Genomic DNA, 13,368 nt, shown 5'->3' on the forward strand with positions numbered 1-13,368 from the left:
AAAGAAATAATTATTCAATTAAAAATAATCAATATAATCATCGCAGATCTATTAAATTAAACATTTAATATATCTATTGTTCACATTATTTAATATTCTCATCATATACCTATACTTTTTCTTAAAATATAAATCGAGATCTTATCAGAGATTATTAAGACATTAATAGTTGTTGCATCGCAACAAAAATGGCAATGTGTATTGCAACATTAATTAATATTACACATGGTAGAATCACCTTATATTTGATCTTTTTATAAATGATGATAGTAGCAATTAGCAAAGCATCATATTACACAAACTTGAATTAGAGAAGAAAGCAAAGGGAAAAATCAATCCAATGAAGATATACATCCTTCCCTTTCTGGCACCAGGTCATCAAATCCCCATCGTTCACGTGGCACAACTCCTTGTCTCACGTGGCCATCACGTGACCATCCTCACCACCCCTTCCAACACCCACCTCTTGGCGGAGGCGGACAACGTCAACATCCACACCCTCCCCTTCCCATCCGACCAAGTAGGCCTCCCTGTCGGCGTCGAAAACATCTCAGCCGCCACCGATAGCACCACGGCCGGCAAGATCTACACGGCGGCGCACCTCATCGGGCCGCAAGTGGAGTCCTTCATGCAGCAATCGCCACCGGACGTATTCATCCCAGACACGACGTACACGTGGAGCAGAGCCGTGGCCAACCGCCTCGGTATCCCCAGGCTGATCTTCAGCCCTCACCTCATCTTCTTCGTTGCTATAATGGAAGCCATTAGATCGCACCCCGAAATCCTCGTTGATTCCGATGACACTGCTCCTTACACCATCCCTGGCCTCCCTCAACCCATCACCCTCTCCGTGAAGCCTTCACCAAGCCACCGCCAACTGATGGAGTCCATGGTTGACGCCGAAAGGGACAGCCTCGGAGTGATCGTGCTGAGCTTCAAGGAGCTCGACGGCGATTACGCCCAATACTACGAGAAAATCACTGGTGGGAAAGTGTGGCATCTTGGCCCCACTTTCCTCATGGTGCAGAAAACATTACCACTTCAGCAGCCAAGTAGCGACGCTGGTGAAGGTGAAAACGAGTGCTTGAGATGGCTTTCTTCCAAGAAGGAGGGTTCCGTGGTTTACGCTTGCTTTGGCAGCTTGATTCGTCTCGCGGACAAGCAGCTTTTCCAGATAGCGGCGGGCCTTGAGGCTTCGGGGCATCAGTTTGTTTGGGTGGTGCGTAGGAACAAGAGCAACAAAGACAAGTGGTTACCGGATGGGTTTGAAGAGAGGATGAAGAAGGAGGAGAGAGGATTGCTCATAACAGGGTGGGCGCCGCAGCCGTTGATCTTGAAGCATGCTGCTATCGGATGCTTTTTGACGCACAGCGGGTCCAGCTCTGTGATAGAAGCGGCGAGTGCGGGGGTGGTGACCGTAACGATGCCGGGATGTGGGGACCACTTCTTCAACGAGAAACTGATGACTGAGGTGCATGGGTTCGGGGTGGAGGTGGGTGGAGCTGAGTGGAGCTTATCGCCGTTCCATGAGAAGAAGAGAGTGGTGAGTGCAGAGATGATAGAGAAGGCGGTGAGGAAGGTGATGGACGGTGGAGAAGAGGCGGAGAGGATGAAGAAGAAGGCAAAGGAGATGCAAGAGAAGGCTTGCAGAGCGGTTGAAGAAGGTGGGTCCTCTCAGCAGAGTCTCTCGGAAATGATTCACCAACTCGAGCGGGTGGTGGTCTCCACTTCTGCTACAACCACCTTTTAGACTTCAATATTTCTTTTCCTTCTTTTTTAAGTTAGAAATAAAATTTAAATCTAAAAATTTTAAGTGAGGATGAAAAAAATTATGTTATTTAAATTATAATTTGTTGTTTTTGGTAGAATTTTTTTTTTCTGTCAATTGAATAAGTATTGAACTGAAGTATTGAACTGTGTTTGATTTTGTATTATTTTTAAATATTAATTAACTGTTTTACTAAAATTATTGCTTTCTAATATTTAAAAAAATAAATTTGTTTTTGGTTCTTATGGTTATATTCTCTTTTTAGACCCACCTTTAAACTTTTCAGATCAGCAATAAAGTAACTTTGGGCGGTGATATTTGAGTGAAATTCTCAAATCTGAGATATGTGATTGGTGTGTAATTTCACTAATTTGTGATTTCGGCGGAATTATATGTAATATCCAATTCGGTTATTGTTAATTCAAAAGTTAACATACTCCTTAAAAAAAATAAGACAGACCTTGTTATTTTGAATTAATGCAACTCTTTCGTTAAAAAATCTGAGTTAACAAATAAAAATTAATCAGCGGTTTTATTTGTAATATATAGAATTGATCAATTTATTTTTTTGAAAGAAAAAGTCTCGACATCAATATTTTTATTAAAATTTAACCAATATTCAATTAAAAATACATGAAGAATACATGAATTAATTAATTAATAACTATAAATTATAAAATTTATTAGTCCTAACACTTCACTGCTCTTTTCAAAAAGGGTCGCACTAGTGTACAGATCAAAATGCGTACAGATATACAGATTTTTGTCTTACATATTTCACGTATTGACACGTGTTGGTCCCACGCTGCAGTGTGCAATTGGCTCAGCGGAGGTCCCAGGAGCTCACGGGAGGTGCGAACGAGCCGGCTTGGTAGGGTCAAGTTGAACGGTGTTCTGAAGCCTACGCGTTCGGTTGGTTGGAGGCTGTTGTCATGGACCTTGTTTGGGCCGAAAAAAAATAAGGCCGGTCCCAATGAGTTGGTTCTTCATTTCGAAAGTGTGCTAACAGGGAAGGAAATCCCTAGGTTAAGTGCGGAGGATCGCCGTCGTTGGTGATGTTCCTGCTGCTGCTGGCGGTGGCGCTCGAGATAAGGCTGGGTTCGAAGTCGTAGGAGGCGGTGTAAGTGCTGGCCGAGTGCACCAAGCCCGAGTTTGGCGTTGGAGTTGTGTAGTTGGTGAGCACCGATTAATCAGCTGGTAAGTAAGGAGCATCATTGCCCCTTTCCTCATTCATCCTCCGAAGATGTCATTTGATAATGCGCACATGTGTAAGAATATGTGGAACATAAATGATGTATTGATCTTTGTTCTTTGGTTGCATATGTGTGAAAATATAGTGGATAAGATAAGTAATATGTTGATGCTGGGGTGATTGAATGTTGAATCCAATTGTAAGATTAAAAAAAAAAATGTTCGAGCAGGGAAAGAAATAAAGGAACAAGTACTGCAATTATGAGATAAACATGTATAGAGAGTTAAGTTTGGTTTTATGCCTGATGAATCTTGCTTATGAAATTGATTTTTTCTTATATATTATCATATATTTTTTTATGATTCGAGAGAGACAACAAAAATATTCATAAATTGAAACTGAAATTATCTATATATACAAATGTATATAGCAGAACTAATAATGAATATGAATCAGAATTTATTTAAAAATATAATGTTTTTAAGCTAATTTCAACCATCAGTACTCAATTTCTTTACAAATAACTTATTTTTATTAACTTAGAAACCGATAGCTGTACAAGAGTGGAAAATTTTTTAATTACAATATAATTAATGCTGCATAAGTTAGACGCAGATTTCTAACATTTTGCTATTCAAAATATAAATTAGATTTTCCACTCTCATAAGCTCTTACAAGAGAGACGAGTTCATGCTGGTTTTACGTTCTCCAAATTGTAAAGGGAATAAACAATAACATTATGGTAACAAAAAAAACCAAAAAAACATAGTTATAGACTTCTAGCAAATTACTCTTCAAAAATAAAGAAATTAAGAATATTCAACGTCTTTTTTAAATACTTATCGAAAATAATATCTTTGCAAAATAACCAGTAATCATAGAAAAGGAGATTTGGATCCTCTAAAGTTTGAATTTCACTTTAGAGAGTAAAGTGTGATCTTCTACTCTTGAATAGTTTCTCTTTCATATTTATTATTGATCCCACCTATGAAATCAATGGTGAGAGATCACACTTTACTCTCTAAAATGAAATTCAAACTTTAGAGGATCCAAATCCTAGAAAAGAGACTTTTGTCAGGATAGTAAAGAAAACAGTTCTAACTAATTATCTCTAAGACCATCTCCAGTGGTGAACACATCCCGATTCCTATTTATGGCCCACCTGTCATAAAAAGTAACTCCATATCACTTTTGCCTCATAATCAGTAAATAGGAATTTAAAGCATCTTTCTTTTCTCCAATAGGAAGAATTAACTTTAGTCCCTATTGTGGTCCCACTTAATTAATTAATTAAAAATTTTAAAATTAATATAATTATTTTTTAATAATATTATTTAAATTTATAAATTTAAAAATAATTCACTATTAAAAGATATTAATTATTAAAAAAATTCATATATAACAATAAATACACAATATATAATTCGGGATTAAACTAATTTGTAAAATTATTTAATAAAGAAATAAATAATTAATATAAATTATTAATTAAATAAAAATTTAATTATTTAATTTAATTAATTATTATAATTATTAATAAATTAATTATGATTTAATTATTTAAATTATTAATTAAATAAATATTTAATTATTTAATCTAATTAATTATTATAATTATTAATACATTAATTATTTATTTAATTATTATTTAATTTATTAATATAAATTATTAATTAAATAAAGATATAATTATTTAATATAATTATTTAATTAATTAAAATTTTATATAATTATTTATTTTTATAATAACTTGCCAAGTGGCAAGTTATTATTGGTGAAGATGAGTCCCTATTCAGAGGGACTCTTCCTTCTCAAAAGGTGTGCGGGAACTCATTCCTTCATCTCTCCAACGGTAAATTTTTGTGTTTGTCAGAAATAGGGTCTCAACTTGTTGCCCATTGGAGTTGCTCTAAAGATGAAAATAGTACTAAAGCAATAATTACATATAAATTACAAAGGTCAGTTTCGTGCTGTTTTCTGGTATTCATCTCAAAATTTTCTCAAAATAATTTTTTACGTTGTACATCCATAAACGTTTTCGTTAGAAAGTATAATGACCAGCGAATCATGTTGTCACGTGTCAACATTTTACTTCTGCGCCAAACACATGCCACCCATAGTCAGCGTAACTGATGTCACTTGAAAACTTTCCTGCTCCGCTATCCGTTTTCTTTGGTTCGTAGTCCATAACGCAGCAACCGAACCGATCGACATCCCTTCCTTTAACCTTACAGGCCGATCTAGCTGTCTTATGGTCCAACCCAAAAAAAAATGACCGGTTTACACCCCTATAGCTAACATCCTTCTTCTTCAGTGAGCAAACCTCAGATCCAGTTATAGTAAGCGATAAACCCCAAATTCATTAACCTTGAAGTTTTCTCCCAAACAGTTTGGTTGAACCGTTCTCTGCCAATTCTAGGAAGTTTTCGCATGCTTCGACCGAATTTGACCGGTTCTAACCGACTTTGACCGGAACCGTTCCTTTGGCTGTTCCAAGATTGCACCAGACCAGCTACAAATCCGGTCCACCAGTTATTTTGATCGAACAACCCGCTCCAGACCGATACTTACAACTATGCCGATTCATTTAACCTTTCTTCTCTTCCACCAAACACCACCTCATCTCTTTTCTCCCGGCACTCGTACTCTTTCGACACATCATCCAACAACGAAGACAGAAGGATCGAAGGTCAGAGCACATCAAAATCTATTTTTCCTCTTCTCTACTACACCGAGGATCGAAGAAGAAATCTACCAAGCCTCAGGCAGAAATCAAGCAATGAGGGAGAAATCGTAGTCAAATCCAGACAGTGGCAGACCCACGGGCCAAATCCAATCTTCCGGCCAAACCACGACTCTATGTGCTAGATTTCAACAAACATGAAAACAAAAAGGATGAGAACATATGCCTAACATGCATGCAATAGATTCGGATCTCTCACGCTCCTCACTGACGAAGCCGCTGCATCACTGGTGCAGGACAACAAGGCAGTATGGGCTTTGAACTAACTTTAACCTTGGAGGCTCCACTTTTTCATAATAACGGTGAACGGCCAACGGTTCAATGCAACAGAGTAACAACAGCACACAGGATTCACATCTCATCGCTGGCTCAGTTGTTCCAGTTCTCTTACTTGAAGGTTCTCATTTATTATTTCTTTTTCTCATTCTGCTCTGACTAACTCTCATCGAAATCGTTCGAAGGAGGTGACCTCACTCGGGAACTGCCAATGAAGGGGAAAGGACAGCGACTTACACTTGGAGAAAATGTTGTAAGATGTTGGTAATTTTCCTTATACATCTCTCTGTTTCGTTTCATCATCTTATGGAGATTCCCTTGCAAGTTTGGTTAGCACTTGCCTGATGAAAGCTACGATGAGTCCTGCTCAAACTCGAATTTGGTCAAAGTATGGATTAGTCCCAGATGTGATTCGGTAGATCCTATTCAAAACATTGGTGTATGTAACTCGGCGAAAAAGTTAGTCAAATTTGATCAGCATTGTGACAGAGACTAGATATACGTCACATTGCAATTAGACCCTAAACCAACATACATCTACGTGATACTTATACTGTTCTATTCCCTTTCTGTTTCTGTTGCTCAGAAGACAAAAATAAAGTCTCGCTAAACCCAACACGAGACAACATTAACAACAATCTCCTAACTTCCTTTGAATAGGGAACAAGTTGGATTAAGAAGAAAGGGATGCTACCTGCTTACATATAGCCGCCTCTTCTCTTAAGCATTGACAGCCATCAAAGTTTAATTTTAATACACTGATTCACTCAAACATTCTGTAGAGTAGTTAAATTGTATTCTTCCATTTACATGACTATTCATACTATTAACAGCAAATATAACTACGTCTTCTTACATGTCGTTACACACTTAAATGCACATGAAATACTACTACTCGTAGAATACTTTTATATTCTCCTAGGACTAAATAAAAGGTTATTTCACTATTGTTAATATTAAATTTGAATTCATAATTGCTGACAAAAACTTTAACCTTCAGTAATAATTTAGTATTCTTTATATTAATGCTAAACGGAATATGTTACTGCCTTAGGAATAAACTAAAACCCATATCAATTTTTAAAATTTCAATCTTCGAATATTGTTTTCTTATTTTGAAAAATAATTTACAACGTGTTGTCAAAATTTTAAAAGGTAAAATTTAATATTTTCATGGCCGACCCTTTTGAAATATGTTTCATGTGGGATTTTCATATTGCCTCTTTTCTGTATTCATTTTTTGACTAATCCTTTTTTAATTTTATTTAAATTTTATACAAGACAAAAAAAGATTTTTACAATCACAACTTCTACATGCTGGTTCATCTTTATTTTTTCCTACTTCACTACACTAGCTTTGCATGCATATCGTTTTTGGCAGCCTCAAATTTTCCTTGCAAGAGAACTTCTTTTCCCGGTTTGAGTAACCTTCCAACTATAAAACTCCCTAAACTCATTAAAGGCCCATTACCCACACACCCTGGTCCACACTCCTCTCTCCAAAACATATTTAGGCCCAACATCTTTAGTTGCCGTTACGGGGTCCACCTCCGAAGCACATTCGGGGCTTCGCTCACTCCGCCTGTCTGGTGCGGCTCCACACCATCCAGCCTCAACAAAGAGGCTGACACCAATGTCCAGCTGCTCCCCATCAAAGGTCATCATGCCACTTGTCAGCACAACCTACTCCAAAAGGGAATCTGTATGCACTAATATTTGTATGCTATAATTGCCCTTTCAAAAAAGGTGGATACTACAATGAAGATGGCATAATTGTCTTCATATGAGTATATTTCTTTTTGACCTTTGGATGATGGATTGTATGGTTAGATTTTGATATTTATAAAAGTGTTGTTTTTGTTTAAAGTGTGGCTAAATAAATAAACCACACTTTTAACCAAAGCATCTTCATGAGAAGATATTTTTGCCATCTTCATTGTAGTATCCACCTTCAAAAAATACATGAAGAATGCCTATTATTGAAAATGACGTCACAAAAAAGTACTGCACGAAGACATTTTTGCCTTTTTGGGACAGTGTACGAGAAGAAAATAGAATAAGATGGTGACGGTAATGAGATTTGGTAGTACAATGGAAGGGGAAGTATAGTTGGTAGGGGAAGAGGTGGGCTAGTTTAATGTGTTTGTTTTTCAATTTTTTTATTAAATAAAACAAAAATTTAAAATATAAAGAAATATGAGCTAATTTACTATTTATTTTTTTTGTATCTTTTTATTAAAAAAAAAAACAGATTATTTATTTTTTAACTTTTTATTCAAATAAAATACATATATATATCTTATTATAAAAAAAAAATAAAAAATATAACAACAAAAAATCCACAGTAACCGTCATTTTTGATGTGTTAAATAGACTGGCTTGTTATTATGCCACCCTTAACGATAATGGTAGTGATCTAATCCTTTTCGTATATAGTTATTCTATAAATTAGAAATAAAATTGCTAATAAATTGATTTTATTAGTATTGAAAATTTTTTTAAGGAAAGAGTCACTTTGTTTTAAAATAACAATGTTAAAATCTATGTTGTTTTTGCTTTAAGAAAATAAAATAAAGAGCCACTTGTATCTTTAGTGTAAACACAAAAACATTAGGGCAGATGACCTCAATAAACCCAATGAATTTTAATATGTCCTGAATGTCCTAAATTAAAAAATACAACGTTAAAATTCCAAACTATATTTCTATATAAATCGAATTGAGTAGTGAAATACTTAGTAAATCGAATCAAATTAATTCGAATTAATTGAAATAGGAAATTGAACAAAAATCAAAACTAGTTAATTCGAATTACGTGAATGATAAAGAAATGAATAAATCGAATTTCATGCCCAACGTAAATCGAAACCATTTAATTCGATTTGATGGTTTTGTAAATCAAATTTACTTGTTTCGATTTACATGCATTTGTCGTCAAATGTAATTCGAATATAATTGATTCGATTTCCTTGGATCTTTGCTATATAAACAAATCGAAATCAGTTGATTCGAACTAGAAATCTCATACCCCACCCCCAACTCCACCACCCAGATCCGAAATTCTCTGAAAGCAACCCGGGAACAACCGAATCTGCATGCTGGAGGACGATCCGAATCGTCTGTATCGACTAGATGGAGTCGCGTATATTGGTGGTGCCGTCCACCTTGAGGTTAGTGATTTTAAATATTTATTTTTTTTAAATAAATTAGTAGTTAGTTAGAACTGTTGGTGTGGAATTTTTAAAATAAATCCAAAAACAGATATTTGAATTTAGTTCATGTCAGACTTAGTGAGTCATTAGGAATAGAACAGGGTTAGCCGTAGAGTCATGAACAGGGTTAAGTACAGGTTTTTATGTGTGTTAATAAAAAGAACATGTTTTTATCTCATATTTTTTTGTTAAAACGAAGAATTGGATCGTGAGTAGTGTAGAGGTTAGCATTTTTATCTTTAAAAGATTGGTAGGGATTTAGTGTAAAAATGTTTGCAAAGTGATGGCATGCAATGTCTGTGGTAACTAGAAATTTTGATGCATTGAGCGGTTTTTTTGTGACGAATGTGATAAGTCATCTTGTATTCTTATGCAGTCCAATCGATGCATCAGCAGCATGACACAGCAGCACGGGATGATGTTGGATGATAGGATCATTCCTTACTTGCAGATAGCTGGTCTTTACCATCTTGCAAGATTGAACGAGAGCTGGTTTCAGTTGGACGAGCCATTGGTCAGCACCTTCGTAGAGCGATGGCGCCCCGAGACGCATACATTCCACATGTCATTTGGGGAGTGCACGATAACCCTACAGGATGTAGCGTACCACCTTGGTCTCCTGATCGACGGTCAGTATATTAGCGGATGCCTGATAGACTTTCCATGATATATCGAGGGTGGCTGACCACCATGGGTTTGGTTTGAGGAGTTTCTTGGGGTATTGCCTCCTGCAAACTGCATCGACAAGTTCATAGTGAAGTGCACATGGTTTGAGGAGACGTTTAGTGAGCTTCCACAAGGGGCAAATGAGGAGACGATTAGGAGGTATGCCCGTGCGTACATGATGATGCTTCTATCGACGCAGCTGTTTGGAAACAAGTCAGGTACCCACCTCCATATCCGATGGCTGCCGTACGTCGCCAAGTTGGAGGACATGGGTCAATATAGTTGGGGTTCTACTGCGTTGTCATGGCTATACAGGTGCATGTGCCGTGTGGCAAACAGAAATGTCGTCAAGTTGGCTGGTCCACTGCAGCTGCTCCAGTCATGGATCTTTTGAAGGTTCCCTGGATTCCAGCCGGACGGATTTGATGTATTTCATTGGCCGTTGGCGTCGAGGTAGTCTCCATTTACTTATGTGAAGTATTTTCCATTTTTAAGCATTTAAAATTATTGTTAAGTAAATGTTTTGGTTATCAGATGGGGAGGTTATCAGCCGAGCTTGAGTGACAAGGGGCCTCGTGTCGCGAATTGGAGATTGAGGATTGATTTGCTCCAGCCAGGGGATGTGAGTATTTCCATGTTCATGTTTCCTTTGCATCTTTATTAGTTTATGTTGACTAACAATATGAACTTCTATGCGCAGTTTCTGTGGATGCCGTATAGCTTGGCGGAGGTTGTGCAGGTGGTACACCCCGAGATATTGGTGCCACGCCATATGACTATGTGGAGGGCTGCGACAACATTGATCTATTTCGCTGTCATTGAGTGGTATCCGGTAGATCGAGTGCTTCCTCAGTTTGGTGGGGTTCAGGGTCGGCCACGTGCTGCCCTGAACATAGATTTTCTTATGTCAAAGGATAGGAGGGGCTGAGATCGTTGGTTTCTGTTGACACTACAGAGTTGGCACATTTATTGGGCCAACAGGGCGCAGCATGTGCTACAGTTTGACATCGTTCCTGATCCAAGACCTTCTCATGAGTACCTTGATTGGTGGTATCAGCACGGCAGGAGGTTTTTATCACCTGAGCTCATCCTAGGTGACCCTAGGGCAGCTGCGATATCAGCTTAGGCGATTGAGCGAGGCCCCGGACGAGTCCCGGACATGGACCAGCTGCCTGATGTTCCGGACAACCATAGGATTGTTAGGAGGCAGCGTATTGGGACATGATCTAGCCAGCATGAGTGGGTTTGACTGGAGGAGGCCATTGATGTGATGGAGGGGAGGGGACGTGGCAGGCGAGGTGGGAGGGGTCGTGGCTTGCGTGGAGTTAGAGGTCGTGGACGAGGCCGTGCCCGATGTGGCAGTGGAGGAGGGGATGATGATGGCGGTGGAGGGGACGAGTGTCTAGGGGGAGGTGGTGACGGGGATGACGGGGGACCCAATGATGGTCAGGGCTATGGAGGTGGGGTTGGGGGTGCAGGGGGCTCAGGTGGTCATAGAGGTGGAGGTGACGGTAGGACCATCATATGGCGGCCAGAATTCCTCCGGAATCGGAGGAATGAATCCCATCCGATAAACATCGTACACGGAGCTAAGACAATACACCTCGTGCACATAGGCGGACCACGTCAGGCGTGCATATGCACAGCATGCCAACGCATGCCGGCATGGATAATGAAGTGCTTGGAAATAGCCACAATCACATGTCTGGTCCGTGAGGGATACTCTGTATGAGCCAAGTGAAAAGCTTCCTGTCGGAGTGGTCTCAGCAACCGTAAACTCTGAGTTGTCCCTGTCGTACAAAGTCACGGTGAAGCACCTTAAGGCCTTCAGGTTGGCCTCGATCGCCTTAAGCAGATGCTGACTGAACTGCTGCCCAGTACCTAACTGTGCCTCGGCCTCTTTTCCCTTTCGAACGAACAACTCGGCCAACCTCCCATGTGGCTTTCACCAATGCACACATCGGAAGGTTCCTAACACCCTTTAGGATCGATTTCACACACTCAGATATATTTGTAGTCATGTGCCCAAATCTGCGGCCTTCATCCCAATGCTGAGTCCAATGTGCATACTCAATTCGATTAGCCCAGTCGCGCATCGCAGGATCAAACATTCGAAGGATGTCAAACCAGTATTGAAACTCGACCTCCTTCTTTGCATATGCAGCATTCACTAATAGCCTCCTTGCATCCTTCCCCTTGAAAGTCAGGGCAAAATTAGCCGCCACATGACGGATGCAGAACGCCCTATATGCAGTAGGCGGAAGCCATCCCCCATCAGGAGCCTCCAACACAGCCTTTATCCCGTTGTGCCTATCTGATATGACAAGTATCCCCGGTTGAGGCGTCACATGAGTCCGAAGGTGAGATAGAAAGAATGACCACGACTCTGTATTTTCACCTTCCACAAGTGCAAAAGCAATAGGGATGATGTTGGAGTTGCCATCTTCTGCAATCGCGATAAGCAGTGTACCATCGTATTTGCCGTACAGGTGGGTACCGTCCACATTGACCAACGGCTTGCAATGTTGAAATTCCTCAACACAGTGTGGGAATGTCCAAAATAAGCGATGGAAATAAGCTGTAGAGTCATCCAATTGCCTACCAACTAGAGCAGGACTCGTCTTTAACACAACTACACTACCTGGTATAATGATCTGCAAGCCTAAAGCCCATCGTGGAAACTCATTATACGAATCTTCCCAGTCTCCGTAAATTTGGGACACGACATTCTGTTTGGCCATTCAAATCCTCCTGTACGTCAGTCTGAATCCGAAGTGTGCTTCCATGGCATTCTGCAGTACCTTAATCGACGTGGCAGCATCAGCTCTGATCAGGGGCATAATGAAGGCCGATATGACATGATAATCAAGCTTTCCGTGGTCACTAGAGATCGATGTGGCTAGACAAGTATGAGGACCATTGTACCGTTTTACCTTCCAAATTCCTTTGCGCTGGCGGAGACTGGCCCGGATTAGCCATACGCACCCGTTCCCGAACTCCTTGCACTTGCCATAGTACTTGCGGTGATCCGACTCTAATGCCTTGTACTCAACCCCGCGGCGAATGCTATAGGTCTTCACGCTAGCACGACTTCCTCTTTATCCTGAAACTGCTGACCGACCTGAAATTCAGCTATACCTCCTGCATTTTGTGTGTCCCTTGCCCCAAAGCCAACAGGTACAGAGGGATCCTCCTGAGGAGCCATGGCATCCAAGTACAGAGCAGAGAAGTGGGGAGGGGGTACTGATTAGTACCGGAACTAGATGCTCTCCCACCCACAGGTAGAGTCGTCCGTGGTGTCTCCTCCTCGCTATCATCAGCAATCGTTGCGGGCTCCACATCATCATCATCATCATCATCCTGCAATGCATCCTCAACCCCATCGGGTGCTCCAACCACTCCGAATACCGGAACACACGGAGGAGAACTGGGAGCCGCGAAATCACCGTCTCCCAACGGTCCAGCCTCACCAACTAATGCATCACAACTGCGATTCAGATTGACGGCAAAGG

At 39.8% G+C, this 13,368-nt stretch overlaps 3 protein-coding genes across 3 annotated transcripts; 2 read left to right on the plus strand and 1 right to left on the minus strand.

Moving 5' to 3' along the window:
- Window positions 1-159: 159 nt before the first annotated feature.
- LOC112733680 (UDP-glucose flavonoid 3-O-glucosyltransferase 7) lies at window positions 160-1,966 on the plus strand. Its single transcript, XM_025782720.2, has one exon. It carries the CDS (start codon window positions 341-343, stop codon window positions 1,748-1,750), a length of 1,410 nt encoding a protein of 469 aa, XP_025638505.1. The 5' UTR covers window positions 160-340; the 3' UTR covers window positions 1,751-1,966.
- Window positions 1,967-9,073: 7,107 nt separating this feature from the next.
- On the plus strand, window positions 9,074-10,982 carry LOC112735464 (protein MAIN-LIKE 1-like). Its single transcript, XM_025784999.1, has 7 exons — window positions 9,074-9,148; window positions 9,567-9,788; window positions 9,900-10,074; window positions 10,172-10,283; window positions 10,391-10,478; window positions 10,557-10,681; window positions 10,838-10,982. The coding sequence occupies exons 1-7, from the start codon at window positions 9,074-9,076 to the stop codon at window positions 10,980-10,982; spliced, it is 942 nt and encodes a 313-aa protein (XP_025640784.1).
- Window positions 10,983-11,703: 721 nt separating this feature from the next.
- Window positions 11,704-12,597, minus strand: LOC112735465 (uncharacterized). Its single transcript, XM_025785000.1, has one exon. The coding sequence runs from the start codon at window positions 12,595-12,597 to the stop codon at window positions 11,704-11,706; it is 894 nt and encodes a 297-aa protein (XP_025640785.1).
- Between the last annotated feature and the right edge of the window lie 771 nt (window positions 12,598-13,368).

The sequence above is a fragment of the Arachis hypogaea genome, chromosome 13 (genome assembly GCF_003086295.3).
Source record: "Arachis hypogaea cultivar Tifrunner chromosome 13, arahy.Tifrunner.gnm2.J5K5, whole genome shotgun sequence".
Classification (NCBI taxonomy): domain Eukaryota; kingdom Viridiplantae; phylum Streptophyta; class Magnoliopsida; order Fabales; family Fabaceae; genus Arachis; species Arachis hypogaea.